Below are 22,477 nucleotides of genomic sequence, written 5' to 3' on the forward strand. Positions count from 1 at the left end.
TTTAACTTCGACCAAGACGCATTCGAAAGAATGCATCTTCGGTCTTCTAATAGGGAACCATTTGATATTACTGCAAAATATGAATCAAGTTTTTACAATATGAAATCATGGCATCTGACAAAGTTAATTTGGCATTTCCCACTAGAGGTGTAGGTGGAAGGGGCATAGGCCTCCCCAGTAATATTTCATATGGACTCAACTTCCTGCTGGCATTTAATGAGGCCCTCATACTCATTAATGCTAAGGGTAGGCCTGTGGGCCATTTTAAGTGTGTTCGAGCACAAATCTTTGAAATTTTATTCCTAATGGTTCTGTTTACCCTTTGCACTAATTCATATGACTGTGGATGGTTGGTGCAGTGCATATTCAAGTTAGTATTAAAAAGTATGCACAATCCTTTAAGTTCAGAATTATTAGAATGTGTTCTCTGGTCAGTATTGATATTACATGATGTACCTAATCTCGGTATAAAAGCATACAGAATTTTTTTTTAACTACTGTTAATGCACCAGGTTTGCAACAGGGGTAACCTTCCACCCTTGCTGAGAACATACACACCACCAACAAAATAAATGGTAAATTATTAGCCCTAGGCATCTTGAATGAAGTCCAGCTGCATGTTAACAAAAGTTCCCCATGATAGAGGTAAACATGTAGCCTTAATGTTGGCATTTTACTTGCATTATACTCTTGACATATCCCACAATTTTGAACAATACTGAAGTATCAAAGAGGAGACATGAGGGGCATACCAACTTCGGGTAATTTGATTAAATAAAGCTGTGTTACATGTAAGGGCATTTAGTTGATATGCCCTTACCAGGTAACGTAGCAAAGAGGCAGGCGCCACCAGTTAGCCAAGGCCATATGGCATCAGAGGATTTTCTACATTCATCGTTGAACTTCTCCCTGTGATGCTTCAGCTGGAAAGCATGGCAACTTTTCAAAATCAAATACATCATTACTGTTGCAGTTTGTTATCGTTAACATAAACAGATTTTTGAAACAATCTACAACTGCTTGTTTAGCACCTTGGTGTGCTAAATAGCTAGCCTTTTTTTTACAGTATACTGCCCTTTTTGATGTGGACAACATTTGATTACAGACAGCCTCTTAGATTACTGAAGTGCATTTAACAATGATTTTATGTACCCTGAATTTTTAATATGTTTTCTTGAACAGGTCAAAAACCCTCTCTCTTTCCAAAGTTGCCCCAAATCATGTACCATCCCAAAAGCATAATTGCTGTCTGTACAAATATTGGCCACCTTGTCTTTGGCTAACTCATAGATGTTTTGCAAAGCTAATAACACAGCTATTTGAGCAAAGGGAACACCTTCTAATCTTTGCAACAATATTGTCTCTTCAGTGCAGATTGCTATTCCTGCAGTCAATTTGTCTCTGATTTCTTCCACATGAGCCATCCATGAACAAGTTCAGATCAGCATTGGGTGTAGGAGTATCCCTGAAGTCCTTCCTAGGAGAAAGCAAATAGTTAAACACACACAATCATGTGCTTCACCATCATCAGCAGTGAACACCTTCTAATCTTTGCAACAATTTTGTCTTTTCAGTGCAGATGGCTATTCCTGCAGTCAATTGGTCTCCAATTTCTTCCACATGAACCATCCATGAGCAAGTTCAGATCAGCATTGGGTATAGGAGTATCCTTGAAGTCCTTCCTAAGAGAAAGCAAATAATTACACACACACAATCATGTGCTTCACCATCATCAGCAGTAGGCAACGGAGATGCAGGATTTAGAACAGGGCAGTGGCAGTTTATATGATAAACAGGTAAGTAGGCTTTTCCATGAGCCCCTTTTCATCTATGATCTAGGTCAAATGGGCAAGAATAAGTGCAGCTAATGCAATCACTCACTCACACACACAAACCTGAAGTCAGACTAAGTCCTAGATCCTGGGATGGTAAAGCAGAGAGTTTCCCACTGGACTACAGCTGTTTGTGCACCTTCAGTCTTGTGCCATTCTCTTTCATCCAGGTTACCTGTCACTGCCAACAGCATTGAGCATCTCCATTCTGTTACGAGGCAGTAATTACAAAGTAAATTCATGAACATACAGTCAGACTGCTGAAGTATTGCACTTGATTATTTTGATCCGTGACTTTTAAAACTTATCTGCACACTTCATTGTTACTCTAGTAGGATGTCAGTTTAATTTGCATTAACTTAGTTTTTTTCTGATTTGTGAAAAGGGAACATAGTCATCCCATTCCTCAGAGTTCCTTTACCTGCTAAATAGTCAAATAATTTCTTTGCTACTGTGCATAATCAGACTTTTTGAAGAGCTTGCTCATGTATAAGAACATCAGTACTGGGATAACCATTACACTTTTTTCAAAATCTGGACACAACTTTCTTTCAAAGAGAGGAGCCACCACAGCCCTGTGATAACTTTCTGAAGTTGGTTAATGTAATATGGATAAGAAGGTACTTACTAGTGAGATATCTATTGATCCAGCAAATGTTTTGACTGCCAGTCACTCTGGTTTCTTTAAAATCATACCTTTGAGTTCAAAATTTACCTGAACAACAGATCTTGGAGTAACATAGGGTAAAGCACTGTTTGCCTCACAGACAGTGAATTGGGGGAGCATGGTGGCTCATTAATAAAATCTGTGCCATTCAGCTCTGGAGTTCAAGCCTGACCTCTAGTTTTTATCTATGTGAAATTTTGCATGTCCTCCCCATGTCTACATTTGATTCCACTAGCTACCCCAGTTTCCCCCTGTCTCTCAAAAACATGCTTTCTTACTGGCTACACTGAATAGTCCACATGTATACCTGTATGGTAGTAAAGGCTTATAATAGCCATACTCTGTGTATATGCCAGGGAATACAGTAATAAAATCTTGTAACGGCTAGTCAAATGTGAAACACTTGCTGAGGTGCTGTTAAAAGAAAGGCGTGTGGCCTAACCAGGCAGACACAATTGCCTATTTTTAAGAGGAGTTTGTGGACCAAGATGTGAGACTCTTGGAGATACCATAGCTAGAATTAGTTTGGGACTTAACTATGGATTACCAGATAACCTGTGGAGTTCACAGACTTTTACCTGTAGATTCGTCAAGAGTTCAGTCTGAGCGACTTTAGAAACAGAACAAGTGTGAGTGACCTGAATAACATGTTTCTATTTCCTTTTTGTTGGAAGTAACCTTGAGTTGATTTACCTGCACTGTAAGTAAACTGCACTGAAACTACAAATAAGCCTCCAGTATGTGAAACATGCTATATGTTGAATTTATTCCCTGTTAGGGTCATGGCGTAAAGGGGGCCATTTGGGCCAGAAGGCGAAGTTCATTTACTTAGCTAACAAATAAATAATAACATTACTGATAAGTGTTAGACCTAGAAGTAGGAAAAAAAAGAGGGGCTGCACATGGATTCACACATGTGCATGTTGTATTGGAAAACCTCTGTGATTCAGGCAATAATCTTTTTTAATTAATATTTTTATTACAATTTTATTTACATAGGTTCTTAAGTATTTACTAGGCTTGCAGTTTAGGGGACTATTGAGGACCCTATCCCAAATTCACAGCTGCCTCCAAGCACTGTCTGGTTAAGTGAATTGCTCAGGGTCACACAACTGGCAAATTAAGGCTTAGGGAATCAAACCCTGTACTACAGGAACTGCAGCTCAAAGCCATAACTGTCTGCACCAATTGCTGTACAGGAACAAACACATTAACTTAATAAAACAAATAATTGTTTATGCTTATGTCTTCATCAGTTATTGGTATATACATTTAAATTCATTAAACAGCCATAAATGGATCATCAAACATAGATTAATATTTCTCTATTGATGAGTTCAGTTTTTATCTAGTAATTATATTTTGTGACTATTTTGTTTAATTTCATCTTAATAGTAGACATGTCTTTGTGATAGTCAACAGTGGCAGTATTTATATGATGTCTTTCCATATCACTGTTGCACAATTTTATTACCTCTGGGATCTCCTCCCAAAGATAGTCCAACGTCCATCCGGTATGCCAAAGCCTTTATTACCTAAGAGCATCATGCATCAGACGTATGCTCCTCGCGCAAGTGTAAGGCATAAAGGTGATGTAGTATAAATGCTCCCAAACCAGAACTTAGTTGACACTAGTCCAAATGCCATTGTTGAACTTCAGTCTGAACACCCTTCACTGTGCTGGTTATATGAAGCCTGTGTTTTCAGACAAGTACCCCACTGGGGTTCATTTTCTTTTTCTGTGTTTTAATGGGTTACATGTCATCTTAGAAAGGGAAATATCAGTGTGGGAGACAGATTCCCCATAAGGACTGCCATGATAGGTGCATCTCACAGCCACAGTCAGTGTTCCATCTAACAGGCTTTTGTACTAAAGACTTTGTGTAGCCATCTTTCTTCCCTTTCTATTTATCTTAAGAACCAACGTCTCAAGTTGTTGGCCCAAGGTACCATGGTAGAGTCCTTTGCCCCCAGTGTACACAAGGCAACAAAGAAATATAGACCTGAACCTGCTGCTGCCCAGCATCCAATGGACGTCTCTCTTGAGGTGGATGAGAACCCAAGAGGACAGTTTTGTATTACCGTTTGTTTCCTTCTTGACCTTGTTGGAGGCCGGTACAGAACTGGCTTCTTACATGTCCTCAGAGGCCTTGCAAACATCTGCAGCAGTTGTTGAGGGGGAACCATGGCTGATAATCTTGATGGTCCTAAGGGAAGGGTCTGTATCATGAAGTTGAATGATGAGAAGAGCGAACGCTGTTATTGCAAACACTAAAAACTGAAAGCACTAAATATCAAACACACTGAACAGTGATTTTTTTCCCAAAGAAAAACAAAATCACAGCTCTGCAAAAAACAAACAAAATAAAAAAAAAATCCAAACACAAAATAAAGTGGGAGGGCTTCACCCCCCCATACCACCCGATGTGGGGGGCTGTGCCCCACACCCCCCTACTTAAATATGCCAACTCCGAGATTGCACCACAGTGGAGGAAATGGCAAAGTCCCGAAAACAGCCCAGCAATTTTTTCCGTAGGAAAAAATTGCTGTTCTGGGTGTTCGACATTCAATGCTTTCAATTTTTTAGTGTTCAATATAAGAGCGTTTGCTCCTTTTACCACTCAGCTTCGTGATATAGACCCTAAGGGAATTCCCCAGATTCTTGTTAGGGAAGAGATACTGGATGTCCTTCAAGGATGCATCTGTAGTCATCACATATGGGGTTGTCCTGCCTCAGGCAGCCCTTCGGTCGGCCGGATTCCAAAGTCTGGGTCCAGCGTCGGCTGATGTCGCTCTTTCCCCGACGTCACAACGCCTGGGGTATAAAAGCGTCAGCCGGCGCCATCTTCCTCAGTCTTTCTTGCCGTGTGGTGCCCGAAGCAGAAGCAGTTCGCAAGTGCCGGTCGGCCAGCTCCTGTATTTCAGCTACCGAAGACGTCAAAAAGCTAAGTACCCCGTTGGGGACTCTTTCTTGCCTCAGCCGATGTCAGATAAAATTAATAATTGTTTAACTTGTGGGAAACAAATACCTCATAAGGATTTCCACTCTTACTGCCTTCCTTGCCTAGGCCCAGACCACGACGTCTCGGCCTGTTCAGCCTGTGCTTCCTTCAACCGACGAACACTTAGACGTCGGTCGGAGTTTGCAGAGGAGTTTTTTGCGGCTAGTTTTGCTTATAAAATGCCGTCGGAGACCCCAACTTCACATTTAGTTAAAAAAACGGAAAGACAAGGACCGACACACGCGGTCCGTGGTTTCGGCTGAAACCACGGCAAGGCCTACCGCGAGTGTCTCTGTTTCGGCTGAAACCGAGTCCTTAGCTCCTCCGATTACCGAAACCGCACAACCGACGGCCTCGGCACCGGAGGCCCCTGCCGAGTTGGTTGTTGTATTACCTGCTGAAACTGGTGTCCTGGAATCTTTCGACACCATCCCTTTAGATAAATCTACTCCAGCACGTGGTGCAGCCAGGCCTCCTGCATCCATGTCCATTAAGGCTTTCTCTAGGGCTAAAGCTGCTAAACTCACAAAAGCTTTGCCTCCCAAGGTTACTCCTCAGGGAACTTCTACTGGTGCTCAGATCCTAACCTTAGCAGAGGATCTTATCTCATTAATTAGGGGCTCACAACCCCACCCGGACAGAGGCTCATATCCACCTCCAGATAAAAGGCCCAGGGTTGAGCCCTCTGATCCCCACTCCTCTGATGAGTCTTCTGTTGGCTCTGCCCTCTCGGACCACCAGGAGGAGGCTTTTTCGGCCTACGAGGATTCTGATGCTGAAGAATCCATTCCCTCGGCCTCCCCTCCTGAAGAGTTTTCCTTTGGGGAGACACTGCATGCTATGAGAGAGCATTTCCAATGGCAGGGTCAGGATTTTTCAGACTCCAGAAAAAGATTAAGGACCTTTTTACATTTGCCTCAGCATAAGCCTTTAGCTGTACCTCCTGTGTTAAATGTTATTGATGATGTGTACTCTGACTCTAGCACAGCTCCTGATTCTCTCCCTCCGGCTCCTGCCAAACCTGATAGGTACTATACGGTCCCGGACTCCCACCTTCACCTGTACAAGGGCCATTCTGCTGATCCTGAAACTATTTCTCAGGGCCCTAAAGGGGTTGCAGCTACCACTGCTAGAAATCCTCTACCCTCTGAGAGGGAGTCCAGAGCTTTAGAGAGATGGGGTAAAAAAGTGTATACTTCTGCAACTCTTTCTATGAGGGCATTAAATTGTCAATTTCATATGATACAATACCAAGAGTATTTGTTAGATGAATTACATAAGAATCTGTCTTCCTCTGAACCCCTTGATTGCAAATCCCTTCAGGATCTGGTACATAACTCCCAGCAGGTTAGTAATCACTTTCTGCAGTGTGGTTATGATGCATTGGAAGCTTCATGTAGGTCAGCTATGACAGGTGCAGTCATACGTAGGCATGCTTGGCTGAAGGAACAATCTCTGCCAGACCATGTTAAAGCTAAACTTCTGGATGCTCCTCTGGAAAAACAGAAATTATTTGGTTCCACGGCTCAAGAGGTCTTAAAGAAATTTGAAGAAAAGGCAAAATCTGTGCAAACAGTCAAAGACTTTCTGCAAGTCCAACCACCAAGATTCAGCAGAAATTGGCCTACCAAGAATTGGTCCTTTCCGGATGCGGAAAGATTTCAGAGAGGCAGAAACAGACGTGCCAGAGGTAGAGGGCAAACTAGAGGCTCCAACAGAGGCCGTCAATGGCAGCCTCCAAACCAGAGAAGTAGTGCAGGATCAACAACTACTACACAAGGACAGACTCAATGACTTTGCTTTGACTCCGCCGACCAGGGCTCAATTAGAAGCACCTTTGGGCGGAAAGCTTTCTTTATTCTCAGACAATTGGCACAGCATTACAAGGGACAAATGGACACTGCAAATTATAGACAAAGGATACAGGTTCCATTTTCACACATTGCCAAAAAGAAAAGGCATGCCAGACCTGCCACCAAATCAAAGGGCAGAGGCCTTGAAACAAATCTCCAGCTTAATACAAATGAAGGCTATAGAAAAGGTTCCTTCCTCAGAACAAGGCCAAGGATTTTATTCCAGACTATTCCTTGTTCCAAGAAAAGAAAATCAATGGAAGCCTATTCTCGACTTGTCTGCACTGAATACTTATCTCATTGTGCCAAAATTCAAAATGCTGACTCTACAGCAACTCCTTCCCATGCTGGGCAAGGGGTCTTGGCTGGTGACTCTAGACCTCAAGGAGGCATACCTGCATGTCCCTATCAGACAAAGTTGCAGAAGATACCTCAGATTTCTTGCAGGGTCAGAGCATTATCAATTCTCAGCATTGCCCTTTGGCTTATCCACTGCGCCCAGAGTATTCACGAAATGCCTGGCATCAGTAATAGCACACTGCAGACTCCAGGGGATTCAAATCTACCCATACCTGGATGACTGCCTTATACAGGCGGACAACCAACAAACTCTGATAAAGGACTTAAATTATGCCATCAGTCTTCTGCAGGCCTTGGGATACACAGTCAACATGCACAAATCAAGACTTGTTCCATCCCAAAGAATAACCTTTCTGGGTGCGGATCTAGATACAACCACCCAAATGGCTTATCTCATAGAAGAAAAACAAAGTCAACTACCAGATTACTTCAAGAATCTGACAAGACAAACTCAGCTGACTGCAAGGAAAATCCTGCAGGCCCTGGGTTACATGGCATCCTGTATTCTTCTGATTCCACAAGCAAGGCTACATATGAGAAAGCTACAGTGGTACCTAAGGAGTTTATGGACTCAGCACAGTCACAGTTTGGAAACTTTAATCCCACTCATTCCATGCCTTCACAAGGAATTTCTGTGGTGGGCTCAGGCCAGCCAGTCCAACAGAGGGCTGCCCTTCACAAAGCCAAAAACCTCCAAAACTATTACAACAGAAGCTTCAGACCTAGGTTGGGGAGCACACATGGAGGGCAGAGGTATCCAAGGACAGTGGTCACGAAAGGAGCTACGCATGCACATAAATCAAAACGAAATGCTAGCAGTGATACACGCAATCGAGGCCTTCAAACTCTTTCTGCTTCAAGGCCATCTACTAATAAGAACAGACAACACCACAGTTATGTGGTACATAAACAAGCAAGGAGGTACCCATTCTTACCCTCTGTGCAGACTGGCAATGAATCTATGGGATCTTTCCCTGAAACTCAATATACAGCTACAAGCTCAGTTTGTGCCAGGAAAGGACAATACACTGGCGGGCAGCTTAAGCAGAAATATCATGGATGCACATGAATGGATGCTGCACCCAGACATTTTCCAACAGATAACACAATCTTGGGGGAGCCCGGACATAGATCTATTTGCTTCCCCCCACAATCATCAACTGAAGAAATTCTGCTCAAGGACATACCACCCACAAGCCTGGAAAGTGGACGCTCTCTCTTTCAGCTGGAGAAATCTGAACGTGTATGCATTTCCTCCTCTTCCATTGATGTCCAAGGTGTTACTGAAGATCAGGTCAGAGCAGCCAAAAGTGATCCTGATAGCTCCGGACTGGCCAAGACAGCACTGGTACCCACTGCTAAGGAGCATGTCACGTACGAAGCCATGGCCCCTACCTCTATGGCCACTTCTACTGACACAGCACAGATACAAAACTCTCCACTCCAACCTGAAAACTTTGCAACTAACAGCGTGGAGAATACCTTGATTCCTCCTCAGGATAAGCTATCCCAGAGAGTAAAGAATATTATTCTGGAAGCTCGCCGCCCTTCCACGAGGAAGACATACACAGCAAAATGGAAAAGATTTCTCATCTGGAACACCACAAAGGGCCTAGATGCAACAATGATCAACATGGCACATATTCTTGAATATTTGGCAGAAATGTTCCACAATGGACTGTCTTACTCTTCTATTAAGATCCATGCTTCAGCAATTTCAGCAGAGTACAATACTGATCCCCCTGTCTTCTCTCATCCTCTCCTAAGACAATTTCTAAGAGGGATCAAAAACATCAAACCTCCTAGGAAGCCACCTGTACCTGCTTGGGACCTTAACTACGTGTTGGAAAAAATAACACTGCCTCCATTTGAACCAGCAGCATCTGCAGATCTACAGCACCTCTCATGGAAGACTGCTTTCCTTCTGGCAATAACCTCAGCAAGAAGAGTTTCGGAATTGCAGGCCCTGATGTCAGTTCAGCCATTTATTATTTTCCATCAGGATAGAGTTTCATTAAGAACTAATCCTACTTTTATGCCAAAGGTGTGGTATCCAGGATTTCATTGAATCAAGCCATTCACTTGCCTACCTTCTTCCCAAAACCACAGAACAAAGGGGAGAAACTGCTGCACACCTTGGACATTCACAGACAGTTGCGCTACTACTTGGACAGAACTAAAGGTTTCAGAAAAACTGACCAGCTGCTGGTAGCATATGCTGCTGGTTCTCAAGGAAGAGCAATTTCCAAACAGACAATTTCAAAATGGATAGGAAATTGCATCCGCTTTTGTTACTCATTTCATGGAAAGACTGTACCAACCAACATTAGACCTCATTCTACGAGAGCCACTGCCACCTCCACAGCATTCTTAAGAGGGGTGGCTACAAAAGACATTTTAGAAGCTGCCACATGGAGCTCCGTGCATACATTTGCCAAGCATTACAATTTACCTTTATATTCCAGATCCAGAGCAGGCTTTGCTACGGCTGTCCGGCACGGTATCTTAGCTACACCATCCTTTTCCTAGTACCTCCACCCCCAGATTGGCTATGGTATTCTACCCATATGTGCTGACTACAGATGCATCCTTGAAGGACATAGTACAGTTTTGTACCTACCATAAATGTAGATGTCCGATAGGTATGCATCTGTAGTCAGGTTTACCCTCCCTCCTTCCCCTCTGTGGTACTCCTAGGGTGCTTACCTCTCTATTAGCTAGCTGGGGGATCTATTATGGTGTATTTGTTTTATATATATATATATATATATATATATTTTTTTTTTTTTTTTTTTTTTTTTGCAAATGTTTGGACTTTTTATTGCATTTTTCCAAATTTAGCCTTCATCGAGGGCACCTGGCATCTGGGGCAAGAAAAACTGAGGAAGATGGCGCCGGCTGACGCTTTTATACCCCAGGCGTTGTGACGTCAGGGAAAGAGCGACATCAGCCGACGCCGGACCCAGACTTTGGAATCCGGCCGACCGAAGGGCTGCCTGAGGCAGGACAACCCCATATGTGATGACTACAGATGCATACCTATCGGACATCTACATTTATGGTAGGTACAAAACTGTACTTTATCTTGATCGAATCCAGGCAGGGGTCCAACCACCTCACTTTGCCAAAGTGGAACATCACTTTAAAGAAAAGGCAGAAGACTAATCATGTGATGCCACCTGCCTGAGATCCACAGAGAATGGCAGGACTTCACACAAGGGTTGTTCAGTGCCTTGTGGGCTTTAAAACCCCTCAGGGAGTTTCAGTTCCTGCACTTCCTTGGTCCTTTACTTCCAAAATGGCAAGGGACCTTGCGTCCTTGGATGAGATTTCTGACTGTGTTGCTGTCTGTTTAGCCTACTCCTCTCAGTTGCCTTTTAGACTTTGGGTTAGAGGAGGAGGAGGAATCTGTTGGTCCTGATCCTCCTTTGGAGGAGGTCTCCTTTGGAGATGTGGTCCTGCACATGATGGAGCAATTTAAATGGGATTTGCTCTCAGCTGTCAAACTGCTATCCCTCCTATGTTGGCTGCTTTATTTGATACCTTTTCTGCTGCTTCCTTGGCATGAGACTCCCAACCTCCATCACCTAAGAAGCTTGCCAGATTCTGTAAGGTGCCACATGTCTGCAAGTTTGTATGTCCTGTATCTAATACAAATGTGATTTCTGTGTCCATTGATATGTCCTGTAGGTTGTTGCCCTCTTCTAACCTCCTCCTGTCTGATAAGGATAGTAAAGCTATGGAGAGTATTGTGAAGAAAGTATAGACATCTCCTACTTTAGCCTTTAGGTCTGTAAATTACCAGACCCACATGACAAGATATATTCTGTCTCTTCTTTCCCAAAAAGGGAAGAATGTATCTGATATACCTGAATCAGAGAGTAAGGCCTCAGCTTTCTCCTTGTTGGGTTCCACTTCTCAAGTTGCCCGTCACTTTGTAAATTGGAGCTATGATGTGGCTGATGCTTCTTCTAGGTTTGCTGCCTCTGGTTCTGTGATGCGGCACTATTCCTGGCTTCACTTTTAAGCCTTACTGGATGATACTAAAGTAAAACGTCTGGATTTCCTCTGGATAATCAAAATTTGTTTGGTACTGCTGTGGCAGAGCACTTTAAGTCCTTGCAGGATCAGGGTAAGGTCGTGAAAGATTTGAAACAAAAGCCTTTTGTAAGTCTGATCAACTTTTTGTTTCTTTTTATTCCAAGACATTGGGTTTGGCAGTTTCTGAGCAAACCATCTCTTCCTGGATTTTCAATGCCATTTATTTTTTGCTGTTCTTTTTCACTGCAGACAATTGTCTGCTTTTGTTAGGGCACAGTCTATTAGGGCATTGGCTTCCCTGGGGGCTTTCTTCAAGGGTTTGGACTTAACTCCATCCTTGAAGCTGCTGCTTGGTCTTCAGTTCACACATCCACTAAATAATACATATTATACATCACTTCCAAAGCCCAGGCAGGATTTGCCAAGGCTATCCTTCATGGGTTTGTGGAGTGCTCCACCTCCTTCCTCCCTGTCTTTGCTGTAACTTTTGTTCACTCCCAGAGGCAATAAATACTGCAACAGTGATATGAAAGTACAATTATGCAAAATCTTAACAGTAGATGTCCTTTTCACTGTTGCAGTATTCGCTGTCTCCCTCCTACTCCCTGTTATTTTTCTCTCTTTCCATGGGTGATATTTTCTTTTGGCAGAGAGATTCTTCTTTTCCTTCCTTTTCTGGATGTACATGTTTTCCTTTCCACTGGGGGGGGGGGGGGGGGTCCTAGTTTGGGAATGTTCCCACATCACTTTTATACACAACGCTTGTTCAGGGAGAATGTGTGACCTAACAATATTCCTAGGTAGTAAATGCTTTGGTATACTGGCTGGATGTCAGCCTGTTCTTGGCATAAGATCCCCGAGGTAATGAATACTGCAAAAGTGAAAAGAAGGAAATCTACTGTTATGGTAAGATTGTAGACAGCTGTACTTTCTGTAAATTAAGGTGTAACCTCAGATCTGATGTTATCAATCTTCATTGATTCTTGACTGATGGGTTTGAACCAGCTCAGCTGTTATACAAAGCTCGTGCCAGCCAAAAACTCTTGAGCTAAGGCTCTACCCATACTGCCTGTCTTCCCATTACCCCAGAGCTCGTTTGCCATGTAGAACATTGGACGCGTCAGCCGATGCTCTCAGCCAAGTGCTTAAAAATGTTCTTATTATTCTGATTATATTTCTTTAAAACTCTCTAATTACTTCATACTTTGTATCGTTTCAGACTTTTGTTGTGTGAGTGACACATTTGGAGCTTTCTACCACCGTTTGTTACCTCACAGTATTTCTCTTTTACCATTGTTGGTATTAGGCCTCTTCTTCTCTTACCGTTGGTAACTCTTTAATACCATCTTTGGTATTTTTCTCTTGTGCTTTCCTTCCCTTCCTTTACCCGTTTGGGAATTTCTGACATTCCATAGTTGGTATATCTTTAAAAAAAAAAAAAAATTATATTCTTAACTGTAACATCTAGCAATGGAACTGTCATATCTCCTGATCCCACAGCTAAACTACTTTGGGTTTGTTTGTTTGTCTTTTCGGCTTTGTCCCGGTAAGGGGTCGCCACAGAGGAACTCTGGTCCGCTAATGATTGGCAGTAGATTTTTACGAAACACCGAGGTGCCAGCTCGATGCCCAACCTTCAACGAAGGCACGCCCATTTACGCACACATGTCTTTCGAACGCTACCCAGCCGCGGGGAGGACATGCAGACTCCACACAGAAGGCACTCCCAAGCCACACCGAGAATCAAACGGGAAAACCTCTTGCTGTGAGGTAACAACGCTACCGCCGTACCACCGCGGGATTACAGCTAAACTACTTGGGGTACTAGTGGATAATAACCTCACCTTTGAGCCTCATGTTAATACAATAAAAACCGTGAACAGAAATTTAGATTCCCTCTACAGGATCAAACCCCTTCTGACTCCACTAGCAGTGACCACTATTGCCCATACCCACCTTATCTCAACCCTACTATATGCCTCTCCTGTCTATACCAAACTATGTTAAAGCAATCTGAACAAGTTGACTACCTCCTACAACAACATTGCCAGGTTTGCAACTGGGTCAACCTATACAACCCATCATTGTAGCAATCTTAAACAGCTAGGCTGGTTAGACTTGCCAAATCTAATACTACTTTTTGACTAGCCCGGTCAACAAATGTAAAATAAATAAGTAAATAATTGATGTAGTTCTTTAGCCTTCCTTTCCCCTTATTTTTCTACAAATTTGCATGTGTGGGTGCGTGTGTGTGCATGTGTGCACCAACTGGTCGACATGGCAGAGAAACAAAAAGGAACCTCTGAGTTTAAACAGTGTAAGGACTGTGGGAAAAAGATGCCCAATTCTGATGGGCATCTTTCTTGCATCTGCTGTCTGGGTATCCCTCATCTGGAAATTCTTTGTGATATCTGTAAGGGCTTTAGAGCTCGAACTGTTGCAGAGACATGAAACAAGTTAATTCTAAAAGGGTTGATAAAGTGCCCCTTTAGTGAAGCTCTATCTGAGGTGGAGACTTCAAAATCTCCGAAGTCTGAAGCAAAAAAACAAAGCTATTCTGTACCATCTTCCCCTAAAGTACATGACTCCAAATCTCAAAAATCCCAGGTTCCAATAGTTTCTTTGGAACCAAAGGTGAAAATACCAAAAATGTCACTATCTTCTGCTCTGGCACCGAAGACAGCTAAGTCAGCATCGGTGACGTCAACTATTGAACCTACTAAAACCACTTTGGCACCGACCATGACTTTAACGCTGATGACCTCTCCGGTACTGACAATAGCTACATCTATCCATTCGATTCCATCTTCTTCCTCTATACAACAGACCATGGTGCTGAAGGTCAATATTCTAAATACTCCCCGGTCTAGATATTCCCCTTTAATAGACCCCTTTTTGGGTCAGCAGCTGATTCCCTTTGTGGACAGACCAAAGTCTCCTTCGGGAATGTCATCCTCTTCCTCCAGGAGTCTATCAGTACTGGATGCAGTTAGATTAGTGGACCAGCTATTAGCAGCCAGACACCTTCCTGCACCCTCACGGACCTCCCTCCCTCCCTCCTGGAGCCAAGGCTTATTCTCCCAGGACTCCTACTTGTATTCTTCCTTCAACCTCCTCCTAGGTCTTTGAGCCAATTGCTTCAACTCTGTCGGTGCCGAGAGTGAATCTTACCTTGGCACCGGAATCTACTCTGGTGTTTTGCTCCTTCGGAACTGTTTCACCCATGGGACCGAGATTTGGCTGCTGGTTTCCAGGATCCTTGGACCAGCTCCGATTGTTTTTATGGTGCTGTCTGTGACTCTTAGGACCATGGTAGTTTCAAGTCCTCTTCCATCTCTTACTCTGGGAGGGGGCTCATCTGAGTGGGGTGTCACCTCGGTTTTGAGGTTGTCTTTCTTAGTTCCGGGCTCCCATTCCTCTTCAGATAAGCCTGCCTCCCAGATTAAGGAGAGAGCTTTAGCCTCAGCAGGCTCCCAGTTGGTTCCATTCCTGTCGGAATGGCATATTTTTGTTCCCTCTGGTTCGCAGCTGCTACAGTCTACTACATCTGGACAGTGGGCACAAGTGCAGCATGATACCCTAGTTCAGGATACCCCTCTTCAGAGTCCTTCTCAGAATCTCCCCCTGAGGAGCCACCCCATAACAGATCATGCAAGAGGAAGCACCTGGATTCTCCAGAAGAATCAGTTACTGAGGATACAGATTACGATGAAGGGGAAGGGTCCCCATGATTAGCCCCTGAAGATGTCCCCTTTGGACATAGCTTTTCATGCCCGTCCATCTACTTCTTGGGTGACCCCACCTGCTGACGAACTAATCAAATTAATAGTTCAGTGTGCATGGAAGAATTCTGACACCATAGAACCTATTCCCCAGAGACCAGACAAGATTCTTTTAGCCCCAGAGGATCATCCCCACTGTCTGAGAGTCTAGCAGTAGATGCCATGGTAGTGGCGGCAGCCACCAAAAAGGAACTCTCCGAAGAGAGTTCAGTTGTCCATTCTCCTAACCAAAAGTCTTGGACAGTGGATAGATTCAGAAAGTGGGTCTTTGCTTCATCGACCTTTGCTGTTCGGTTCTTGAATTTTTTGGCACACTTCACTAGTCTCCAAAGGGATCTGATAACTGAGCTTTCAGACACCCTAGCAGGAGCAGTGTCTGATGAGGTTTGAGATAAGGTTACCTCTCAGCTTGTCACCCTAGAGTTGATCTCAAATTGAGTTGATCTCAAATTTGTCTATGCGGCTTATTGCGCATACAGCTGAAGGGATGTCTACAGCAGTGGGTACAGGCGTTGCCATTAGACGCCATGCTTGGATGTGCTTGTGTGATTTTGCAGACCCCTTCAAGTTTTCCTTTGTCAGCGCTTTTGTTGATGCTACTTCATTGTTTGGCCCAAAAGTTGGAGACACGTTAGCCAGGTGTGAAAAGGACGGGAAGACCCTTCCGGCTGTAGGCATGCATTTTTCCACTCCACAATGACCTTACTCCAGGAATAAGAAGAGTGGAAAAATGTGCTTCAAGAAGACCCAAGGACCTTTTAGGGACACACGTGGCAAGTATTCCCTACAGGACAGAGGGGAGAACTCTTCAGGAAGATGCCCCTCCCATGGCAAAGGGAGGCAGTCTGTGTAACCAGGGCTCCAGAGATTCCTTTTCTGGAAATCCTACCAGCACTCCTGAGTGGAGGCCCGATTGCTTACCTCTGGAAGCAGTTGGGGGAAGATTTTCTCTGCACCATTTAACCTAGCTTACAGTAATTTCAGATTCCTGGGTGCAGACAGTAATCACCAGAGGTTACACATTCCCTTCAATCTTTTCTCCAAACCCCAAAGGCAAATCCCAGATGTTCCACCCATTCAGAGGGATCTAACAGCACTAGAAGTTCAAAAGCTGCTTCAAAAAAAGAGTCATCTAAGCAGTCCCACCAGACCAGATAGGATCCGGATTCTACTCAAGATTTTTTTTAGTTCCAAAAAAAAGACAGGGGACTGGAGGCCAATCTTGGCTCTCAGCCTGTTGAATAGATTTGTGCAATAGACAAAATTCCAGATGGTCATGGTTCAGTCTGTCCTTCCCTTTCTAGAGAAGGACAATTGGATGTGCTATATAGATCTTCACGATGCGTATTACCACATAAAGATGGACAAGCGCTCCAGAAGATATCCCCGCTTCTAGCCAGGAGGTGGTCATTACTAGTTTCGAGCATTGACCTTCAGCCTCACCACAGCCCCCAAGGTGTTCACCAAATGCATGGCAGTCATAGCAGCTCATCTGAGAGTACAGGGATTCTGTGTGTTTCCATATCTAGATGACTGGCTCCTCACTGCCCCCTCCAGGCATCTAATGCTTTGCATCATAGACTTTGTTCTACATCTTGCCAAAACCTTGGGCATTTCAGTCAGCAAAGAAAAATCACAACCTTCTCCCATGCAGGATCTGGAATTTATTGGAACAAGACTAAATACAATATCCTGTGTGGTCTCCCTTCCTCATCACAGGTTGTTAAAGCTATGATCGCAACTACAGATGAACCTCTCCCAAGACAAAGTTCCTGCTCATCTGATACTGCAATTTTTTGGATCCATGGCAGCAACAATAACATTAGTTCCCCTAGTGAGGTATCAAATGAGGCTTCTACAGTAGCTCTTGGTGTCGCAATGTTCACTTCTAACTTATGCCATGTCCCATCCAGTTTTGTTAACAAGTCGCTGCAAAAAGGATTTATCTTGGTGGATGAAGTCAGAAGAAAATTTATGGAGTTGTCCCTTTTCCTCCTCTCAGCCCAAGGCAGTAGTGACCACGGATTCCCAGATAGGGTTGGGGGGCATTTTCTGGGGAAGCCTGTCCAAGGCACTTGGTCCCCACAAGAGGCCAGTTTGCACATCAGTGTCCTAGAAATGAGGGCAGTGCTTTTTGCATTGCAAGCTTTCCAGTCTGCCTTTCCTTCAGGGAGAATTGTTATCCAGTCAGACATGTTTGTAGTCTGGTATATCAACAAACGGGGGGGGGGGCAGATCTTACCCTCTATGTCGGCAAACCCTAAGAGTTTGGCAATGGGCAGTTGCCTCCAGACTTTTTCTATTAGCAACGCACATCCTGGGAACTCCATTGAAATTGCAGACAAACTGAGCAGGTGTATCCTTTAGCTTCACGAGTGACCTCTCAATCCCAATGTAGTGACGAAGATCTTTTGTCAATGGGACAGCCTTGCTGCGATCTGCTCGCTTCTCCCATAAATCACAAATGCAGCAGCTACTTTGCCCTAATTCCCCCTTGCATGGAGTCCCTGAGAAACACTTCTTCATGATTGGCCCCTGGGACTTCTGTATGCCTTTCTCCCAATTCCTCCAGTTCCCCAGTTTCTGAGGAAAGCCCAACAGTTGAGAAGCAAAGTGATTCTCATTGCACCTTACTGGCCCCATCAAGTCTGGTTTCCCTTTCTTTGGTGTCACCTGGTTCACCGTCTGGTCTTGCTGTCTCACCCTCAGGGCTTGGTGCAGCCCAGCCATCAACATCTCAAGCTGCCTGCTTGGTTTCTCCAATTCCAGTAATTGCCAGGCAGAGCAACTTGTCCTCCCCAGTGCAGAAGATACTTCTGGCTTCCCATAAACCGTCCACCAGGAAAAAATTACCTAAACAAATGGAAAAGATTCTCAATTTGGATGTGTACAAATGGCATTGATCCCTTCTTGGCACTAGTTAACGTCCTGGAATGCGTAGCTACCTTATTTCAATTGGGCGCCTCAACCTCTACAGTTAAGGTTCATCCAACTGCAATTTTGAATTTTCATAATGGTTTTGATGATCATTCTTTGATGTCTCATCGTCTATGCAAAATTTTTCTTAAAGGCACTCAGCATTTAAAACCCACTTTCAAAGATCTGGTAGCACCTTGGGATTTGACCTTAGCCTTACAATGCCTAGTTCACCAGCCCTTCGAGCCAGCGGCCACTTGTGACCTCAAGTTTTTATTTGGAAGACCCTCTTCCTAGTAGCTATCACATCTGCTAGGAGAATTTCAGATTTACTTTGCTTTGTGTGTGAGTCATCCATATACCATCTTCCACAAAGAAAGAGTATCACTCAGAAGCAATCTTTCCTTCCTTCCTAAAGTGGTATGAGTCCAATATCAACAAGACCAGAGACTTACCAGTCTTCTTTCCAAATTTTTCAAACAAAGGAGAGTACTGCTTGCATATGTTGGACATCCACAGACAATTATGTTTTTACTTGGACAGAGCAAAATCCTCAAGGAAATCAGACCAACTATTTCTATCCTTTTCAAGTACCAGATTGGGCAAACCACTATCAAAGGTTACCTTGTCAAAATGATTGAGACTGCATTACCTTTATATACAGTCTGAATAAACTCAAACGGCCAACAAAAGTTAGAACTCATTCTACAAGATCTGCTTCTACTTCAGCGGTCTTCCATTCCAGAGCTTTTATTGAAGACATATGCTCAGCTGCAACTTGGGCTACCCCACATACCTTTATCACTCATTACAAATTAGACATGGACTCCAGCAGAAGAGCATCCTTTGGCTCTGTGGTGCTCAGGAATATTCTTCTTTAGGGCTGTCCAGAATCTAAAGTAACTGGGGACTGTGTTCCATCAGTCAAGAATGAATGAAAATTGACAACATCAGATAATGAAGTTATTTTCTTACCATAACATTCCATCTGTGTTGTTGATCTTCATTCTTGACATTCCACCATCCTGCCCCCTCCTAGAGACTCCTGGAGGTTTGGAATTAGTGCTGGGGTTTCATATGATTGTTCCTCAGACAGGGCTTCCACATTTTACTTAACTGATAGGCAAACTTGATCTGAGGTAATGGGAAGAGAGGCAGTATGGATAGAGCCTTAGCTCGAGAGTTTTTGGCTGGTGTGAGATTTGTATAATGGCAGAATCTGTGCTAAGTGATTAGAACTGAACCCATCAGTCAAGAATTAATGAAGAGCGATCACACAGAACATTATGGTAAGAACATAACTTTTTTCCATATTCTTTGTTGCCATTTCTCTGGCTATTGTTGATAAACTCTGAAGAAATGGGAACTGAGACAAGGGTACACATCCGGGAATTGAAGCATTAAAGAAAACCAAAAGTTTAGTTACTATAAATACACATTTGTAAGACAGTAGTCCTTGCAAGAAGGAACATGGTAACGATTTTAAGTAAATATTTCTTTAACAAACACTCCATAATATTATTCAACATTTGTATATGTTGTATAGTGATATTTTTTCTTTAACCAAATGATTTACTTATTTTTTCCAAGCGGCTGAGTAGTACTTATTTAACCACAAAGCTCCTGTTTTAAAAACCATAGCTATAGCATAAGTTTCTAGGTTAGGAAATCATAATCTGCCATCTTTCCATATTGTTACATGATGTCCCAAAGCTCTTCTAGGTTTGTTGGGGTGCCATAAGAACTTCAAATATATTTAAGTTGTTTAATGTGTTTTGTTTAAGGAATTTAAAAAGTTGTTAGCATAGTGTATAGTATTTTATATAAAAATTGTTTATCTCTGCATGTCCTTGTGTTTTCACTGAGTGTTTTTGCATCTTTTTAATTCTGTCTCTTTGCAGCCATTTTCTCTGACTATGCCGAATATCTGTGTATTCTGGTTAGCTGATCTGCATTGAGTTTATACATTATACCCTATGACTGGGTGAAGACTTGAAACATTTTCTTTGTGTACCTCTACCTGGTTTAATATATGGTAAATAAATAATAAGACAAAATAACCTTTGAACTAGTAGTACATTTTGAATGAGGCTGAGATCAGTGAAATATTAATCCCTTCCTTTTGTAGTTTGCCTCTTGTGTGTTTTCTGTTTTGTAAATCCAGTGTTATAAAATGACACATTCCTGCAATCCCTTATCTGCTTTTTTAGAGTGATTCTGGTTCTTTATGGATTGTGGGGCGTACACAGGCGGAAGCTCGAAGTAGAGCAGCAGAAACACTGAAGCGAAGAGAAGAGGAGTTGACTCTACATCGAGGTGAGAACAGTAGCAGCATACAACTAAAATATTGATTAGCTGGAGCTTTAGCTGTATATGTTGACATAGCATGCTTGTTCACACAACAGCTGGTTCAGTTATATGCTTATTTCACAAGTAAATTCATCACTGAATTGGAATGGTGACAGTGAGATTTGATTACTAATTTAACGGCCACAGATGGCAGAAGCTGCTAGATTATTCACAAATTAAAATTTAGGTTCTTCTTGGAATTCCTGTAAAGTTCTAAAATAAACTTCTTTGCAGCACCCTGTCTGTCCAGAAGCTCTTTTTGGTCCTGCAGCAGTGACACTGTCACAGTATGCTGGAGATCGTGGGTTGTAGTCCCAAATAAGAGGTAATGTTATACTTTCACTTATATGATTCTAACAGTGGCTAAGCAGATTGCTTTCCCTGTATATCTGTGTGTGTTTGTATGTTTTGGAGTGTTGATGAGTTATGTATATTAACTCATTTCAGCATCCATTGGATTTGGTAGTAGAGAACCTAATGTTTGTTAACTCATTTGAGTGTGTATCCATGGATGTGGGTGTCACGTCCTTAGCCACGTCTGTTGCTGACCTTATTTTATTATATTTTTCTAGCACGTTTTTTGCATTTGTATCATTGCCATTTATTGAAGAGTATGAGTATTGTTGTTTGGTTTGAGTGCAACAAAGTGCAGTCCTTCATTGATGTAACTATGGTGGTTGCAGGGAATCAACCAGTGCAACATTTTTCATTGTAATTTCCACTATGTGCTTCCTTTAGACATTTTAAATTATGGGACCAAATAAGTACAAGATGAAAATTCAGTACTCAGTCACGTCATGATGGCTGTTACAGTACTACTCCAGGAAGACACACATGCAAAAAAAAAAAAAAGCTTATTGCATAGGTGCTCAAGTTTGAGAGCAGTGGCATAATTATGAGAATTGTACAAACTACCAAATTAAATTTAACACCATTGCTTTTCTTGGTCTTTTTAATTGAAAAACAATGAGCATAAACTTTATTTAATGTTCGTAGCAGGCAAACCCTTGTTATTGTTTTAGCTGCACCATTCTAACTGTAAGGACTCCAGGATCCAAAGGTTAAACAGTCTGCCAACTGATTCTTTGTTTCTGACCACAGAACATGCAGATTTTTTTGGCTTGTATTAGTTATTTTATGTTGCATCACCAGATGAAAAAGCACAACTCCTCAGTGTCCCATTAAGAAGGGGCTGCCTTTTAGACCCACGCTGTACATGTTTTTAAGAAGCCAGAACAAAAGAAGGTGCTGCAATCTATGAGAGAACTGTTTGCCAAATTCAGTGGAAACTGTCCTACTAAGTGTTGTCCCATACACAACAGGTAGGACAAAAGCAGACAGCCAAAAGGAAAGAAAGGCCATTTCAGGTGAAAGTGACAAGCAGATCAAAGGGGGAAGCCTGGGGGCTTTCAGAGCCAATACCTTATTGGTGAATAGCTCTAATTCAACAGACATTAATTTTTCCTCACCCCTAAGCATTACCCCTCAAATACCACCCTATAAACCCCTGATCTACCCAAACCCACCTCCATAACCAGTTCCGACCCCAAAATATAAGATTGTTGTTTGTAAAAGAGTGGGAAAAAAATCACTCTGGACGCTTGAGTCTTTAAAATTTTGGGACAAGGATACAATGTTTAGTTTGTAAAAAGTCCCTCTGTATAAAGAGAACAAA

At 42.8% G+C, this 22,477-nt stretch overlaps 1 protein-coding gene across 2 annotated transcripts in view; it reads left to right on the plus strand.

The window, feature by feature from the left end:
- VARS2 (valyl-tRNA synthetase 2, mitochondrial) overlaps positions 1-22,477 on the plus strand; it is a 1,808,135-nt gene that overhangs the window by 1,219,431 nt on the left and 566,227 nt on the right. For both annotated transcript variants that reach the window (XM_044084462.1, XM_044084463.1), the window contains exon 18: positions 20,664-20,769. In XM_044084462.1, the coding sequence (XP_043940397.1) occupies positions 20,664-20,769 (106 nt within the window). The remainder of the gene's footprint in view (positions 1-20,663; positions 20,770-22,477) is intronic.

This window comes from Protopterus annectens, chromosome 9.part0 (assembly GCF_019279795.1).
Source record: "Protopterus annectens isolate FY-2018-M chromosome 9.part0, PAN1.0, whole genome shotgun sequence".
NCBI classification, from domain to species: domain Eukaryota; kingdom Metazoa; phylum Chordata; order Ceratodontiformes; family Protopteridae; genus Protopterus; species Protopterus annectens.